Source organism: Sorex araneus, chromosome 8, assembly GCF_027595985.1.
Source record: "Sorex araneus isolate mSorAra2 chromosome 8, mSorAra2.pri, whole genome shotgun sequence".
Classification (NCBI taxonomy): Eukaryota; Metazoa; Chordata; class Mammalia; order Eulipotyphla; family Soricidae; genus Sorex; species Sorex araneus.
Window position 1 is genome coordinate 12207017 of NC_073309.1, and position 18752 is coordinate 12225768.

The 18752-nt window shown below is 51.3% G+C and overlaps 1 protein-coding gene across 1 annotated transcript in view; it reads right to left on the minus strand.

The window, feature by feature from the left end:
- Nucleotides 1–596: 596 nt before the first annotated feature.
- Nucleotides 597–18752, minus strand: part of CDH1 (cadherin 1) — a 71089-nt gene continuing 52933 nt past the window's right edge. The window contains exons 5-15 of the mRNA XM_055145756.1: nucleotides 17892–18036; nucleotides 14985–15157; nucleotides 14656–14784; nucleotides 13091–13273; nucleotides 11525–11769; nucleotides 9392–9537; nucleotides 6791–7015; nucleotides 5093–5320; nucleotides 4320–4450; nucleotides 3078–3221; nucleotides 597–1868 (exon numbers count right to left, since the gene is read on the minus strand). Coding sequence (XP_055001731.1) covers nucleotides 1659–1868; nucleotides 3078–3221; nucleotides 4320–4450; nucleotides 5093–5320; nucleotides 6791–7015; nucleotides 9392–9537; nucleotides 11525–11769; nucleotides 13091–13273; nucleotides 14656–14784; nucleotides 14985–15157; nucleotides 17892–18036 — 1959 coding nt within the window. The 3' untranslated portion in view covers nucleotides 597–1658. The remainder of the gene's footprint in view (nucleotides 1869–3077; nucleotides 3222–4319; nucleotides 4451–5092; nucleotides 5321–6790; nucleotides 7016–9391; nucleotides 9538–11524; nucleotides 11770–13090; nucleotides 13274–14655; nucleotides 14785–14984; nucleotides 15158–17891; nucleotides 18037–18752) is intronic.

Genomic DNA, 18752 nt, shown 5'->3' on the forward strand with positions numbered 1-18752 from the left:
CACACATTTGTGATAGTTCACACAGAGACAGCATTCTGCTGCCAGGCTCCAGCCCTGAGCCTGGATTCTATCATTCTGCTTCAAAGCCTGCCGTAGGGGCCAGAGACAGAGGACAGTGGGGAAGGCGCTTACCCTGCATGCAGCTGACCAGGTTCCATTCCTGGTACCTACATGGTCCCCTGAGCCCTGGAGGAGTGATCCTCGGAATTGCAATTCTCCGTAACTGCAGCCTGCCAACAGTGACAGCGCTACTGGGATTTCAGACCAGATCTGTCCTGTGGGTGCATGTGGCTTTCGTGGCCATCGTACGGGCTAGAGCAGCAGCCCTGGCCTTGGTGACACTACTAGCACCTCTCTAGTCACGAAAGTGCAAAGGACTTTGACAAACTGTCCAGCGTCCCCTAGGGAGGCCGCGTCTTGCGGGCGCTGCTGTCATCTTGATCTGCGCACGCCATTCTCCACGGATGCCTCGGACGCCTCCCTGGAACGGCCGCTCCTGCCTCAGCCCCCAGTAGCACCGAGCCAAATGCTGGGTCCGTCTTGTCTGGACACGTCTAGTCGCTCACACACAAACAAGGTTTTTAAAATTCTTTATTAATAAAATTTATAAAAATGAATATTTAAGAATAAATCTCACAATTAACTTTTCCATTTCCAAATACAAAATTTTCATCTGCACTCAGCACTCAAAATGGGAGCATTCTCTACACAGAATTCCATTCGTTGAAATTGGGGGGGTGGGGGAGGGGGGAAAATCAAGGCAAAATTAAGGCGTGATTATAGGCACGATAGATAACCTTGAGGTCATGAGTAAAGCGATCTTGATTAGAATTCCGAGGTGCAGATTGCCCCACAGCCCGTCACCCCACAGTACCCCTGGGAAAGTGTTTCCTATGCACAGTTGGCGTGGGGGGCGGGGGCCAGCGTGTCCGGGTCCGCCAGAAATGCAGGCACTTGGCTATTCTGTGCTTCCAGTCCAAAGCCTGGCAAAAAGACAGATCCTGACAGGGCACACCTGTGGTGATGCCACGGTTCTTCCCGTTCCTGGCTAGAGGTGGCCCGCCTCAACTACCCTCCTGCTTCTCCCAAGCGCTCACGTTCCCAGGATCCCTCTGTGGAGACGAGCATCTCTTGTTCTGCCTCTGCCCGTAGCACGCTGGGCTTGAGTCTCTGGTCTGTGACGGACAAGAGGAGGACACAGAGTCTGAAGACTCACATTTTTCTGGTCAAGGGTCCGTGTTTACAACCAAAGTCCCCGTGGTCCCCATAATGACATTCGTTCTTAGTAGCAGGAGGGGGATGAAAAGCAAAAAAAAAAAAAATTTCTCTACATACAACATAGACCAGTTGCCCCTCGTCTTCCTACTAAGGGCTTGGGGGGGGGGGGATCTTCTGGACGTCACCACTGGGCCAAAAGCAGGACAAAAGAAAATCTTCTAAGGTCTAAGTCTAAAGTCCCTAAGACAGTTACATCTAAAAAGTGGGAAAAAGCAAACAAACAAAACCCCAACAAAAACCCACACACAAAATAATCCCCCTTTAAAACCATCTGTTTCATGATCTTTCTGTCTCTCTCTTCCCCTCCCGCACGGGCCAAGGGGAGGAAGCCGAGGGCCCACCGGCAGCTCTGCCGGCCTTCACAGGGGACTCGGCATCCCTCAGTCGTCCTCGCCGCCCCCGTACATGTCGGCCAGTTTCTTAAAGCGGTTGCCCCACTCGTTCAGGTAGTCGTAGTCCTGGTCCTGGTCCGAGTCCGAGGAGTTCAGGGAGCTGAGGGAGGCCGCGTCAGAGCCGCTGCCCTCGTAGTCGAACACCAGCAGGGAGTCGTAGGGCGGCGCCGTGGGGTCCGTGTCGGCCGCCTTCAGGTTCTGCGGGAAGGAAGACAGAAGGGCCTTTCAGCGAGGGCACGGCACGCCCGTCACACCGAGGCCTTGCCACCTTCTCCGGGCCCCCGGCAGGTCCACGTGTGAATCGGGGAAACAGAGGCCGGGCACACAGATTACATTTAGTCTGGGAAGAAAGTTCTGGAAGCTTGAATGCCCAAACCCTGACTTTGGAGAGCAGGGCCGTGGAACTGAAGCTAAACTTGCAATTTTGTTATTTATATATAATTTCAGATCTCCTGATCTATGAAACTGGCAACATTTTGCTTGTTTGTTTTTTTTTTGGGCCAGCGGTGCTCAGGGCTCTCTCCTGGCAGTGCTCAGCGGACCGTTTGGGATGCTGGGGTAGCTGCATGCAAGGCAAACACCCCACCCACTGTACTATTGCTCCGGACCCTGGCAATTATTTCTGATGAATAAAAGCTATGATCGGATGGAATGACACGCAAGTGAGGGTCACTTCCATCACTGCTGCGTCAACACCCCTCCACAGGAAGCAGGTGGCAGGTGGCAGGTCAGACCCACCGTGATGACTAACGAGAACTGCCGGGCCACACAAGCCCTGCTAATCACTCAAGGACTCAAAAGAGAAAGTAAACGGGAGTGAGGTGGGATTAAGGCGTTTGCCTCTCACGCAACAGACAAGATTACAAGATTCAATCCCTGGCACTGCATATGTCCCCCGAGCACCGTGGGGAGTGACTCCCAAGCACAGAGCTGGCAGTAGCTCCTAAGCACTGCCAGGTGTGGCCTCAACATTTGCCCCCACCCCCACACACACAACTCCCCAAAACAACAGTACAGTATCTGACCAAGTGACCAGGCGACAGCTGAAGGCAGAGAGTCTGAGGGACTTGGCTCCTTTCCTGTCCATGTCCCTAGTTCTTCCTCAGCTAATTAACCTGATTCCCATCCTCCCTTACAACAGGACAAACTGTCTTTAAATCTTTCGTCTCATGTCTACTTCTGCTGCATCCCTTCAAGCAACATGGATTTCTGCAAAGTTACCACACCTAATGCTAAGTGTTAGCTCTGAAATTCAGGGCAGGCATATTAAAAAAAAAAGGGCGCAAGGATCCTGGAAGGAGAAAACATGTCTTAGGAAAGGATCCTAAATAAAGACGCCTCTTGGTTCTGGGATGAGCGGCATCTTGGTTTTTTTTTTTTTTTTGGGGGGGGGTGGCCATTACTTACTTCATCAATGAAGTTTCCAATTTCGTCTGGATTCGCCGGGCGTGGCCGATACTGGGGCACACTCAGGAGAGTCGGTGCCACATCGTTTCGAGTCACTTCGGGCCGAGCATCCAGGCCTCTGTGCAACTGGCTCAAGTCAAAGTCCTTTGGGAGAAAAAAGTAAAAGTGGGGAGTGAGACACAGGGAACTGCACGCTATTTACGGTCACAAGCCTGTGTTACCTGACAGCTTTCAAACCCAGAGTCCAAACAAGATCACAAGTCTGTGTTACCTGACAGCTTTCAAACCCAGAGTCCAAACAAGATCACAAGCCTGTGTTACCTGACAGCTTTCAAACCCAGAGTCCAAACAAAATAGCACTGGGTGGAAATACAATTCTCCCACACCATGAGGACACGTGTGAATAAAGATGCAGATTATGTAGCAAATTCTGACTCATTATTTAATGGAAGTTTATATTCTAAATATAAATGGACCAGGAATGGAGTAAATGCCAGAGTCAATCCCTGGCTCTTCAGAGTGCCCTGAGTATCGCCAGGTGTGGCCTTCAAAATAAACAGGGCTCACACATCCGGGCTGATGCCTCGCATATAGCTGAGCCCAGGAGCGCTGAGCACAGCTGACCCACGTCATCTCCACACGGCCCAGGCAGCACCACATCCTCTGGTCTTCACTCCAGTCACTGGCAAAGCTAGGAGGGACCCCTTGAGCACAGCTTGGGAGCCCTTCCCAAAAAAAGCCAACAGAAAGAACAATGAGGGTTGTGGATGTAGCTCAGAGGGAAAAAATATGAGGCCCGGGTTCCATTCCCAACAAAAGCAAACACACACACACACACACACACACACACACACACACACACACACACACACACACACGTGCGAGCATGCACATGCACATGCACATGCACACACACACAAGAACGCAGCGTTCCGTGGGCTAGAGCACATGCTTGGCTGGTGCCAGGCTGAGGGCTGGTCCTGGACACTGCCTGATCTCAGAGTACCACAAAGTGTGGCCCCTGCAACAACAGTAAGAACTGACTCGGTAGTCGGGCCCCAGTGCCACTGCTCCAAGCCCCGAGTCTGTGCAAGCTGCCAAGTGGCTCCAGGCCTGTGCATTCATCTGGTGCAAAGCCGTCGGCAGGCCAGCCCCAGTGAGGTCTCCCTTCCTGGAGGGCTCTGAGCTACTTCAAGCACCTGCCTCCTCCCACAGTGATGGCCAGAAAGCCGCAGGCCCCACCTGGTCCTCTTCGCCGCCTCCTTCTTCATCATAGTAATAAACGTTGTCCCGGGTGTCGTCCTCGGGCGGCAGTAAGGGCTCTTTGACCACCGTCCTCCTTCGGACAAACAGCAGCAGCAGCAGCAGCAGGACTGGACAGGGGAGAGGGCCGAGGTCAGAGACACGAAGCCACCCCGCTGCCGGCCAGCACAGGGCCCGCACGGACGCTCACGCCCTGCCTCTGGGGATGCAGGTGGACGGAGCGGGCGACGGCATGCAAGTGCGGGTGCTCCTGGGCCCATCTCAGACCTCTCGGAACGTCCCCCAGCTCTGGGGAAAATGCTCCAGGCGGAGACAGGCGCGGCGGGGTAGAGGCTCTAAAAACCACCTGGTATGTTCTTTCTCTTCCCTTTGGACAGAGTCAGGGAGAGAAGCCCCAGAGCTCCCTGCACCTCCCAAACACATTACATGCATCTTGCAGGCGCTGGGGCCAAGCCCTGTTTATGTCCGGCCATCGTGGTGGAAGCCACCGAGTGAGCCCCCACACCGCGGCTCTCTCGATGGCCACTCACCCAAACGACGTGATGTGGCATGAATGTCTCAGGCTAACCCTGAGGGTTCCTTTGTTTGTTTGGGGGAGCCATACCTGGCGGCACACAGGGGACCGTCCATGGTCCCAGGGATTGAACCCTGGTCAGCCGCGTGCCAGGCAAATGCCCTCCCCGCTGTGCTATGGCTCCAGCCCCAGGCCTCCCCCCACTTCCAGAGACCAAGGCTGACCCCCTTGTACGTACTCAACAGAGCGAGGATGCCTCCGAGAATGCCCAGGATGGCGGGGACCTGGAGCCCGGACTCGACGTACGCACTGATGCGCTTACAGTTGTTGTCCCCTTCGCAGTCACACACGAACACATCCAGCGTGGTCACCTGGTCTTTGCCCTGTTGATCTGCGAGCTTGAGGTTAACTTTGTATTCGCCCACCTCCAGGTGCTTCGCGGGCTTCATGAGGAGAGCATTGTGCTCTGCAGAAAGCAATGGAAGAAAAAGGGGTGGTTAAAAATGACAATGGAGGGTCTTCTGTCGAAATACTGAACGTGATCAGAGTGGAAAGAGAGTCAAGATGTGGAAATCATCTGCCACACAGGCAGGGGGAGGGGTGGGAGGGGGGTATACTGGGGTTCTTGGAGGTGGAAAACGTGCACGGGTGAAGGGATGGGTGCCTTGATCATTGTATGATGGAGACTTAAACTGGAAAGCTTTGGAACTGTTCTCACGGAGATTCAAGAAATAAAAATTAAAATTAAAAAAAAAAAAGTCTTTGAGAGAGAAAGAAGTTCATCAATCACAGCATAAAATCGGAGGGGAGTAAGGATGGGGTGTGTGTGGGGGGGGGACCAAAACCATTTCAGAGGTGCAGCAGGGAAACAGGCTGGGAGAGACAGTACAGTGGGTCGGACCACACTTATAGAGATCATCGATCCCCGGCAAGACACAGACCTGGGTTCCATCCCCAGCATCATCCAAGCACAGAGCCAGGGAAAGCCCCTGAGCCGCGGATAGCCCACCCCTCGAAAGAAATCAGCAGGAAAAAGTACCAGAACCAGAGGAAGGAAAAAAGGTGTACCAACAATGACAGGGGGCCAGTGGTGGGGGTTTGGGGTACTTTGGTGAAGGCACAGTACGTCAAAAACAGGCATTAGCTGGGGCTGGAGCAATAGCCCAGCAGGTAGGGCGTTTGCCTTGCACATGGCTGACCCAGGTTCGATTCCCAGCATCCCATATGGTCCCCTGAGCACCGCCAGGAGTAATTCCTGAGTGCAGAGCCAGGAGTAACCCCTAAGCATCACCAGGTGTGACCCAAAAAGAAAAAAAAAAAATTCCTGAATGCAGAGCCAGGAGTGAACCAAAAAAAGAAAAAAAATACTAAAAAACAACAACAAAAAATTTTTAAATAGGCATTAGCACAATTGTACATCAAAAATAGACATTAGGACTTTTGTAACCCATCTTGCCTATAATAACAAATGTTAAATGTAAAACAACAGGTGCTGCTACCGTGGGGAGGGTGCTTGCCTGACATGTAGCCCACCCGGGTTCAATCCCCAGCACCTCATGCATGATTCCCCCAGCACCACTAGGAGTAATTCCTGAGGGCAGAACCAGAAGTGGCCCCTGAGCACTGCCATGTGTGGCCCCAAAAGAAAAGAACAACAAAAAAGAAGTTTTTTTAAAAAAAAAGAAAGAAAGAAATTCAATCCCCAGCACCCAGCAGCACCCCATATGGTCTCGCCCTGCCAGGAGTGGAAACAGAATCATTGCTTGCTGCTCACACGCGGTGTTGTCGGGGGTCAAACCCTATGGAAGGTCAAGGGCTTGGCGGGGTGTCTCAAATGCAGAGGTCCGAGGAAACGGAAAAGAGATGGGGAGCCCTCGGGAAGGTGAGAGGGCAGGGAGGCGGCCGGGACGCCGCTTCTAAACTCCAGGGTTCCTACCTCTGTCGGTGAACTGGATGGTCCAGTTGACACTTGCCCCGTGGGTGAGTTCGGCTGTGAAGGGCGAAGTGTTGGGGGAAATATCCCGGTCGATGATGTTGATGACCCGAGGGTGCGGGTTCCTCTGGCAGAAGTCCAGCTGGCGGGGGTCTGGCTCGGGGGCGTTGTCGTTGACATCGATGAGGTGGAGGAGAAAAGTTCCTGTTCCCGTAGCAACCGGAGACCCTGCCGAGGAGACACACACGGGAACTCTGAGGCAACGTTCCTCCATCCCTGCTGCTTCCTCAGAGCCCCCCAGTCCCAGAGGTTCTGACACGCCCATTCTCCCATGTGAACAACAACCTCCCGCTGTGATACTCCCCCCACCGCCCCCCAGCTCCCGTCCCCCTCCTCTAACTCCCCATCCTGGCACCGCCTGGTGCCACCATCAAGTCTTCACTGCCACCACCAGTTCTCAAGCCACGAGAAAGGAGGTCATGGGCCTACCCGGAGATGCTTATTTATACTCATGGAAGTAATGAGTTAAACCATGTTCTGAAATGTGAGTGACTAAATTGTGCTATATCCAGGTATTTGTTTTATGTTTTATAAAACAAAAGCTCCCAGAAGCACGCCTCTTATAGCCTAGCCCACTGACGTACCTAGAGCAGCACACATGTGTTTGGTTTTAACATACATGCTTATATCCTTGTATACATTCTCCGTCCTTCTCAGAGAGCCCAGCAAGCTACCGAGAGTATCCTGACTGCACAGCAGAGCCTGGCAAGCTCCCTGTGGCGTATTTGATATGCCAAGAACAGTAACAATAATGGGTCTCATTCCCCTGACCCTGAAAGAGCCTCCAATACGGCACCGTTGGGAAGGACAAGTAGGGAGAGGCTGCTAAAATCTCAGGGCTGGGGCAAATGGAGACATTACTGGTGCCCGCTGGAGCAAATAAGATGAACAACAGGATAATAGTGATACAGTGATATCCAGGTAATGTTTAATTAAAAGGAGTTAGTTGAAAGCCATTAAGGTGCTAAGAAGATCCCTGTCCTCAAGCTGCACGGTTACCTGGAGAAAATCATTCACCCTTCCCTGCCACCTCCCTGAATCTAATCAGGTAATCAGGAGAATGACACCAGAACTGGGGGCGAGGGGGGGGTGGGAGGGGGAGCATGCTCGTGCCTGGGACAAGACATATACAAAAAGCAAAAACAGAAGAACGGCACGTTAGGGCTGCAGAGAGAATACAGCAGGTAGGGCGCTGGCCTTGTCCACAGCTGACCCGGGTTTGTTCCCTTGCACCTTATATGGCTCACTCCCCCCCAGCACCTCCAGGAGTGATCCCTGAGCACAGAGCTAGGAGTAAGTCTTGAGCACCGCTGGATGTGACCCCCCAAACAACAACAACAACAACAAAATCATTCTGAAGGTCAGAGAGATAGTGCAGTGGGTAGGGTGGTAGCCTTGCACACGCCCAACCTGGGTTCGATTCCCAGCATCCCATATTGTTCCCAGGCATCACCAGGAATAATTCCTGAGCACAGAGCCAGGAGTAAACCCCTGAGCACTGCTGTGTGGTTCCAAAACAAAACAACAAACAAACAAAAAGTATTTTGAGGGACCCTCTCAAGTAGCACTCAGGGGTTCTGGGGCCCCTCTTGGCGATACTCTGCGAACTGGGCTATAGGGGAGTCGTGCTGGACGGGGTTCAAACCTAGATCCTGGCACATGCTTTGCTCCTGACTCCAGAGCTATATCCCGAGCCCCACAAATAGTGCACTGGAGCACTGGAGCATTGGAGCACTGTCGTCCCATTGTTCATCGATTTGCTCAAGCAGGCACTAGTAACATCTCCATTGTGAGACTTGTTGTTACCGTTTTTGGCATATCGAATATGCCACGGGCGGGGAGCTTGCCAGGCTCTGCCGTGCAGGCGGGATACTCTTGGCAGCTTGCCAGGCTCTCCCCACAAATACAAGTTTGTTTGTTTGTTTGCTTTTTGGGTCACACCCGGCCATGCACAGGGGTTACTCCTGGCTCATGCACTCAGGAATTACTCCTAACGGTGCTCGGGGGACCATATGGGATGCTGGGATTCTAACTTGGGTTGGCCGCATGCAAGGCAAATGCCCTACCCACTGTGCTATCGCTCCAGCCCCACAAATACAAGTTTTAAATTTAAAAAAGAAGAAAAATCAAATCTAGGGGCTGAAGCATTCATTTATATGAACATAACTAGCAGACTGTGCTGTGTCTTACAGTTCTATCCTCATTAATGAGGAATACACCCTTCCCACTTCCATCCATATCCTTTTGTGCACTCGAATACTTTACATGCGTATGGAAATTTGCATTTATAACTTTTAGAGAAAGGTATTTTTTTTTTTAGTTTGGGGTCTTTCTTCTTTTTTGTTTTGTAAGAACCACTACGAATACACGCCTTAAATTTGATTTTTTTTTCTCATATAAAGGACTATGCTACATAAAATGAGCTAATCAAGGATGAAAGGTAATTAAAAAACAAACCAGGGCTGGAGAGATAGAATTGGAGAATAGGAGGTACGTGCCCAGGAAGCAGTGTGGGCAGCCCTGAGCGGGCAGAGGAAGCCTCACCATCATCCGTGGCAATGATGAGGACCTCGTAGGTGCTGTTCTTCACGTACTCCGTGTTCTCTCTGTCCATCTCCGCTCGAGTAGAAATGGCACCAGTGTTAGGGTTAATCTCCAGCCAATGGGCAGGGTCTCTCCAAATTCGATACCTGAGGAAGAACAAGCTTTGGCTTAGCACGGGAATGACACAACAATCAGTTTGAGTGTGTTTTCAGCGTGGGCGGGTAGGGCCCTGTGATTTACAGTACTGCAATGACTATAAGCTTAGCAGGAGAAAGAGCCAGCAAGTTGAGACAATACCATGTATGCAAACCATCCATATCCCACCATCCTGCACGAACTCATGTGGAGGCAGAGCGGCTAGAGTGACAGCACAACGAGTGGGTCCTTTTCCTAGCGCATGGCCGACCCGGGTTTGATCCCCACCACTCCATGTGGCGTGATCCAGGAGTGATCCCTGAACACCACCAGGGGGAGCCCCAAAACCAACCACCCCCACTCCCCCGCCAAAAAAAAAAGAAAAAGAATCCTCCTAGGGTAGCCGAAAGACTGGATGGAATAAAAAAGTTGTAGAATTGGGGAAGAGATTTGGGGGTGGGGGAGAAGAGAAGACACATGGAAAAGGGATCAAAGGTCACTGTCACTGTCATCCCGTTGCTCATCGATTTGTTTGAGTGGGCTCCAGTAACGTCTCTCATTGAGAGACTTACTGTTACTGTTTTGGCATATCCAATACGCATGAGTAGCTTGCCAGGCTCTGCCGCGCAGACTCGATGCTCTCGGTAGCTTGCCGGACTCTCCGAGAGGGGTGGAGGAATCGAACTCGGGTCGGCCACATGCCGCATGCAAGGCAAATGCCCAACCGCTGTGCTATCGCTCCAACCCCGGATCAAAGGTAATTAAAAAATAAATGAGAGGGGCTGGAGTGATAGCACAGCGGGTAGAGCGTTTGCCTTGCACGCGGCCAACCAGGGTTTGATTCCCAGCATCCCATATGGTCCCCCGAGCACTGCCAGGAGTAATTCCTGAGTACAGAGCCAGGAGTAACCCCTGAGCATTGCTGGGTGTGACCCAAAAAGCAAAAATAAATAAATAAATAAATAAATAAATAAATAAATAAATAAATAAATAAAATAAAATAAAATAAAAATAAATAAATGAGAGAGGGTCTGGAGCGATAGCACAGCGGGTAGGGCATTTGCCTTGCATGCGGCTGACTGCGGTTCGATCCCAGCATCCCATATGGTCCCCTGAGCACCGCCAGGAGTAATTCCTGAGTGCAGCGCCAGGAGTAACCCTGTGCATCGCCAGGTGTGACCCAAAAAGCAATAAACAAACAAACAAACAAATAAATAAATAAATAGATAAAAATGAGAGGGGGGAGAGAGAGAGAGAGAGAGAGAGAGAGAGAGAGAAGGAAAGCGCCTGTCATAGAGACAGGCAGGGGTGGGGGGTGGGGAGTGGTGGGAGGGAACCCGAGGATACTGATGCTGGGAAATGTACACTGGTGGAGGGATGGGTGTTGAAATACTGTATGACTGAAATCCAATCATGAATGGTTTAGTAAGGGTCTATCTCACAGTGATTCAAATAAATTTTTTTTAATTAAAATAAAAGGGAGGGGGCTGGAGAGATAGCACAGCGGGTAGGGCGTTTGCCTTGCACGCGGCCGACCCGGGTTCAAATCCCAGCATCCCATATGGTCCCCTGAGCACGGCCAGGGGTAATTCCTGAGTGCAGAGCCAGGAGTAACCCCTGTGCATTGCCAGGTGTGACCCAAAAAGCAAAAAAAAAAAAAAAAAAAAAAAAAAAAAAAAAAAAATAAAAGGGAAAATTTTTTCAAAAGAAAAAAAACAGGGCCAGAAAAGACAGAACTGGACTCAGTCACTGGCTTTGTATGTTAGCAGACCCCAGTGTATCTCAAGCACCCCATATAGTCTCCTTAGCACTGAGCCAGGAGTAGCCCCTGAGCACGACCACTGCCCCCACCCAATCAAAAAAAATAAAAGAAAGAAAGAAAAGAAAGAAAAAGCAAGCAAATAAAAGAAGGGTCTAGCCTTGCGCAGACTGCTGATAAGGAATCGGCATGACGAAGTGTTTCAACCACACACAGTGAGGAGAGGGGCCCCCCCTTACGTTATCTTCTGAGTCTCGAAAATGTCAGGATCCCGGGCAGTGTAGGTTGTGATTTCACTGCCCACTGCTAAGTCTTCTGGCACAGACTGGCTCTTTTCAGGAGGCACAAAGATGGGGGCCTCATTTACATCTTGCACATTCACAGTTACGGTGGCCGTGGAGGTGGGCAGTTGGACGTCAAAGGGGTCTTCGTTAGACACTACCACGTAGAGAGTGTATTGCTTCTTGGCCTCATAATCCAATCCCTAAAGAACAGGCAAAATGCAGGGAAAATACACGTCAAGTCAGTTACCAAAAAAAAAAAAAAAAAAGATCCTTAATCACTGCTTCTGGTCAGCAATATGACAGTGATCTCAAATCAGACTCATGAAGAATGAATTTAAGAGTTTTTCCAGAATGGGAGTGCCGGGGCCCTAAACGCAGGCCCAGAGGTTAGGTCCTGAGGGCTAAATCTTTACAAAGTTTGCCCTTGACTCACATGCAGCCACATTAGCGTAGAACAGCCTTAAGAGAATGAAGAGCAATATGAAATCTCAAATGGCAAAAGCAGCCTGCAGCGATAGCACAGCAGGGAGGGCTGACCCGGGTTTGATTCCCAGCATCCCCTATGGTCCCCTGAACACCAACAGGAGTAATTCCTGAGTGCACGAACCAGGAGTAACTCCTGTGCATCACCGGGTGTGACCCAAAAAAGAAAACTAACTAAAATAAATAAATTAAATGGCGACAGCTCCCTGAACAAGACACAAGTACATTAAATCACTGATTTACCCAAGGGGGGTCAGACCGTTCAATAGAGCCTGTGTGACAGGCTATAGTGCACTGCGAGGAGCAGACAGGCCTGCTGGCCACGCGGTCACATACTCATTCAGCAAGGACTGCAGACGCCTGCGGCGTCCGGTTCTGGTTCCATGGCTAAACCAAACAGGAGGAGGAGACAGCTCCCTCGAAGGTGCTCTAAAGAACATCCAGAGACCTGTCCAGGAAGCACGTGGGATGGCAGGAACCCTGCCCACCTTCTCTGTTACGATACAGAAGACCACAAGAGACACGGCTGCCTCGTAAGTAACTCAGAAATACAGGGGCTGTTCACTTGCTGGAGGGCAAGTTCTGGGCCTGATGCAGGCAGCTGTGAACTCTGACTCCAATAGAGAAGCCACGTAACCTGGCTTTCACGTTTCTAGGACATCTTTCAGAAACGCTCACTTCAGAAATGATCCATCACAATAGCAGAAACTGGCAGAGCCTGTCTCTTCTCTGCAGAATGCATAAGGGGAAGCGAATGTTTCAGGGAAAGAGCCCGTTAAAAGTACCGTCTAGTACTTCTTTCACTATAGAAGGCTGGGCAAAGAGTTTCCCGATTCTCCCACGAGCCCGGAGTGTCACGGCCAAGCCCAGTGAGGCTTCAGAACTTGGGGGATGGGGGAGGGGGTCATTCACTCTTCTACTGCCAGTATCATGCTAATAGAATCACTGCATAGAAGCAGTTCTGAGCAGCCGGGGGACACAGGGACCAGTGGCCGACCGAGCCATCGCTTTCTGCATCTTTGCAGGCACCATACAAACCTTAGTCGTTCTCAGAATGCCATCATTGGTTTCGGGGTCTGTGGTGACAAAAAACAGCTCCTCTTTATCATTTATGATGGTGTACACGGCCCTCCACGCCGGGGTGTTGGGGGCATCAGCATCAGTCACTTGGAGGGTGGTGACCTTGGCATTAACTTCATTCTCAAGCACTGACCCCTCGTACTGCAAAGGGAAGAAAGTAGATGATGAGTCTGAGGACATACGGAGACCCCGCTGGAGCCAGGCCCCGGCGCCGAGCCTTTCTCCTTGCGTTAGGGCATCACACCTAAAACGCTCTGCCTTGGATGTTCTTTCACCTTCCCTCAACCTCTGTCCAACACTCAGGGTGCAGATGAATACTCATTCTCCCCTGTCACGTACCCAGGCAGATCGAGGCTTCCTTTAGTTAGCAACTGCTAATGGGGGACCAATAAAACATGTGGGCCAGATCTTCAGAAACTAAAGCACTGGCCTTAACTAAACCCCTTCCTGAATGAAACCCAGATGCGGCTGGACCTCTGGGGCCCCGGTCATCGAGAGCCACACCAAGATGGAATTCATGCTCCAAGGAGAGGGCAGTAAGAAAGGAGGTCAGGCCTTTTGGCTTTTTGTGACGTGAGAAAAGAGGGGCATGGGGCCAGAGGGACAGTACAGTGGGTAGGGAGTTTGCCTTGCACGCGGCCAACCCAGGTTCAATCCCGGCATCCCATATGGTCCCCGGAGCACTGCCAGGAGTAATTCCTAAGTGTAGAGCCAGGAGCAATCCCTGAGTACCGCTGGGCGTGGCCCCCCCCCAAAAAAAAAAAAGAAAAAGAAAAAAAGAAGAAGAAAAAAAAAGAGCAGTTTTCCTTATGTTTGTGGCATCGCGGGGCGCACCCAGTCTGGTTCCTGCAGGGCACTCTGGGCCCTACCTAGCTCTGGTTCCAGCTCGATTTGCTCAATTTCTAGAAGGCACATATGGGGGCTGGAGCGAGAGCACAATGGGCAGGGCATCTGCCTTGCACACAGCCGACCCGGGTTCGATTCCCAGCATCCCATATGGTCCTCTGAGCACTGCCAGGGGTAATTCCTGAATGCAGAGCCAGGAGTAACCCCTGTGCCTTGCCAGGTGTGACCCAAGAAGCAAAATAATAAATAAATAAAAATAGAAGGCACGTCTGACCACTGAGCTAAAAGGGAGCTGCTCTGACGAGGCTGTTTCCTGCCACACTATCTTCTCCTTGCCGACCCTTAATACAGTCGCACACAGGAATCTGCATCAGTTGCCTAGCACCATCCTCACTGGCCTGTGAACCCCAGGAGAAGAGAATTCGGTTTGTGTTTCTGTCTGCAGTATCTAAACCCGTGCTGGGACAGACGGTGGTATCGCCGGTCAGGGAATCAATACAGGTTGATGCAAGATTTGCCAGCAAGTGGCCCGGGAGGACACGGACTCTGCGGCTGCTTTCGGAACTTCACAAACCCGAGCCAACGGGCCCCCTCACCCTGCTTCCTTCCTCTCCCAAGTTCAGACTCTCTAGTCGGGAACTGTCCCTGGCATGCGTGGGGAACAACCCAGGAATTACCGTGGTGGGGTCGAAGGTGGGGGGGTTGTCGTTGCTGTCCAGGATGGTGATCACCGCCGTGGCCGTCGTGGTCAAGCCCTCCCCTTCTAAGTCAGCGGCCTGCACCACCAGCGTGTAAGTGGGGATACTCTGCAGACGGCAAACACACAGTCAGGCCCCGAGGCCGCTGCCGGACACACAGCACTTCACCCCTGTCTGCCGGGACCCAGAGGCAAGCTCAGCCCCCCTCCCCCCTCCCCATGACAGTCTCTCGGGCCTTTGGCCCTTTCTCGGAGACTTAGCTGAGAGTCTATTTACCCCCCACCTGCTGCTTGCCCCTGGCCTCTGACCTCCCGATCCAGTCCAGGGGTGGTCACTCTGATGGTCCCCGAGACTTTGTCCACAGAGAACATCTTGGGCTGGGGCAGCGGGGGATCCTGGCTGAGGATGCTATAGGCGATGGCAGCGTTGTAGGTGTCCGGGTCGTCGGCGTCCGTGGCCGAGATCTCCATGACGGAGGTTCCTGGGCACATGGGGGAGAAGACGAACCATGAGTCTATCAGGCTGCACTACAGGGCTGGGCAGTGCTGTAGAACCGTTCTACCCAGTGCTGAACCGGGACCAAGCCATCTCAGCTTCGTTCACTCTAACCTCTCCAATCAATCAATCAATTTATTTATTTATTTATTTATTTATTTATTTATTTATTTATTTATTTATTTATTTATTTATTTATTTATTTGTGACTTTCTGGGTCACACCCGGCGATGCACAGGGGTTATTCCTGCCATCTCAGCTTCGTTTGCTCTAACCTCTCCCAATTTTTTTTTTCCTTTTTGGGTCACACCCGGCAATGCACGGGGGGTTCTGCACTCAGGAATTACCCCTGGCGGTGCTCAGGGGACCCTATGGGATGCTGGGAATTGAACCTGGGTCGCCTGCATTCAAGGCAAACACCCTACCCGCTATACTATCGCTCCAGCCCCTCCAATTTGTTTTTATGGTGGTTTGGTGGGGAGGACACACCTGGCAGTGCTCAGGGCTTATTCCTGGCTCTGTGCTCAGGAGTCACTCTTGGCTGGGCCTAGAGGAAACTATCAGATGCCGGAGATTGAACCCAGGAAACTATCAGATGCCGGAGATTGAACCCAGGCCAGATGTATGTAAGACACGTGTCATAGCTGCTGTACTATCTCTCCAGGCCCTTCAATTAATTTTTCTTAATTAATTGGGGGCCTACACCCACAGTGCTTAGGGATTACTCCTCACTCTGTGCTCAGGAGATGATATGTGGTGCCAGAAATCAAAGCATGGTGAGCTGCCTGAAGGCAAGCACCATCCTCCCCGTACGGTCTCTCTGGAACCTAAACTCTCCAATTCTAACCTAAGTGGTAAGGGAGGACCCAGCCCATTTTCTGGATGAAGAGTAGTTAGGAGGGGTGAAAACAGAGGATGGGAAATAAATAACTTTTCCCCTGTCTCCTGGATGATATGTAAAATGAGACGAATTCCAGAAATTTCTGCAAAAGGCTTCCTGCTCCAGCTTCGTCTGAGGATAACCACCTGGGAGCGTAACCTTCAAGGTGGAAGAAAATAGTCCCAGCACGTTTCACCACCACGGGACGAGCTCTGGAATCTCGGAAGAATTTCCAGGAATTCTATTGTGTATATACCACATACTACTTATCATTTCACCTGTCAATAGGCGTACAAATATACCCAGAAGTAGAATAAATGGATCATATCGGCAGTTCTATTCTTACTTTTGTTTGCTTTTGGGTTTGGGGCCGTAACTGGCTCTGCACTCGGGGCTTATTCCTGGCTCTGCGCTCAGGATTCACTCCTGGAGGGGCTTGGAGGACCATACTGGCCATGTGCAAGGCAAGCACTTTACTGCTGCACTATCTCTCCAGCCTCTATTTTTTTTTTTTTGGAGGGGGGGGGAAGAGTACAACCAACAGTGCTCAGGGATGGACTCTAAACTCTTTGCTCATGGATCACTCCTGACAGGGCTTGGGGGACCATACGTGGGCCGAGGGATCTAACCTAGGTTGGCCGCACACAACAGAAGTGCTCTACCCACTGTACTGTCGCTGCAGCCCCACAGCCCAACCCACAGTTCTTAGAAATGGCCTCCCTCAGAAAAGAGAAAACACTTTGCAGTTCACTACAACTTGGAAGGAACTGGATGGCATCCAAACACAGGATGATCTCCCTCAACTGGGACATGCAGAGGAAAGAAGCAAGAAGATGCACAGTATCAAATAATTGCATCCCTTGGTGCTGGAGGACAGAACTGAAAATACCAAATAGGGTAGGGGTTGTGGGGGGTGAGGGGGGTGAGGGGGGTGAGGGAGGGCTGAGTTGTGACTGGACACTGGTTGGGCATCTTAGCACTTTGGTGGTGATGGAGTAAGGTGACTGTATATATCAAAATCATACATATTAACACTGTTACAAATATGACCTAAACTATATATTTAAATTAGAAGCAACAAAAAACAAAAGCAAAAATGGTCTCAACCGGGGCTGGAGCGATAGCACAGCAGGTAGGGCGTTTGCCTTGCATGTGGCCGACCCGGGTTCAATTCCCAGCATCCCATATGGTCCCCTGAGCACCGCCAGGAGTAATTCCTGAGTGCAGAGCCAGGAGTACACCCTGTGCATCGCCGGGTGTGACCCAAAAAGAAAAGAAAAAAAAGTCTCAACCAATTTACATTCCCACCAAAATATGAAGGCTCCCTCCCCTGCATACCCTCACCAACAATCCATTGGTGGTTGTTTAATGTGAGCCATTCTCAGGGTTGTGAGGTTGTATCAGCTTCTTAGCGCTCTCTCTCTCTCTCTCTCTCTCTCTCTCTCTCTCTCTCTCTCCCTCTCTCTCAAATATTTTTCTCTCACACATTCTCATGCATAATTTCACTCTTTTACACGCTATCACTCTCACTCTAACACACACACATTCTCACACAAACTCACATATAATATCACTCACACTCACACATATAAATCTATCACACACACATACACTTTCTCACACCCACATATTCTCACACAAACTCACACACAATCTCGCTTTCACACACATTCTCAAACACTGTCACTCCTTCACACATGACAGCCCTCTCACGCACTCACTCAGGTATGACATCTCTCTCAGGATGCTAAAGCTCTGTTACGGACGTGACTTCACAGCAGCCTCAGCACCATTTTGGGGGTCAAAGACTATCAGTGTTTCCCTGGGGCCCTGGACATACCCGGGAGAGCCCCTTCTGTAACAGAGCCCTCGAAGACCTGCTTGATGAACTGAGGCTTGTTGTCATTCTGATCTGTCACCTTAATCACAATCTCCATGGGGTCCTCGATGGCGTGCCCGTTGGAAGACACGGCGTGAGAGAAGAGCTGCAAGAGAAGGAGGCGGTGAAGGCGGTGTGGGGTGCAGGTCTGGCCCTGGCGTGGGCTCCACCTCACCAGCCCCTTCACTTTCACTTTCCTGAGGCCCACACACACGTGACTGCTGCAAGGGGGTCAGAGAGTTGAAGGGAGAGGGCTTTTAAAAGGTCACCAACTGGACAACACACCGGCCAGGCTACAGCTGCCCGGTCCAGGGAGGGGGAGGGACTCTCCATCCGGCAGGACAGCTGCTCTCTCTCAGACCTTCCTGCTCTCGGCCTCAGAGCACCAGCTCCTGCCTTCCCTGGGGCTCTTGCTCCTGCCAAGCCCCAAAAATGCCACTTGCCCTCCCTCCCACACACACATACACACCATCACTGGCCACTTCCTTTGAATCAAAGACTCTCAGAGCCCCAAAAAAGCTGTCTGCCATCTTAGTTCTTAAGACATGCTTGCAGGCCAGAGTGATAGTATAGCAGGTAGGGCATTTGCCTTGCATGCAGCCGACCCAAGTTCAATCCCCGGAAGCTCATATGGTCCCCCAAGTACCACCAGGAGTAACTCCTGAGTGCAGAGCCAGGAGTAACACCTGAGCATCACTGGGTGTGACCCAAAAAAGGAAAAAAAAAGAGATAGAAAGAGAGAGATGCTTGAGGTGTGAAGATTCTCCTCTCTCCCTCTCTCCATCCCTCTCTCCCTCCCTCTCTCTCTCTCTCTCTCTCTCT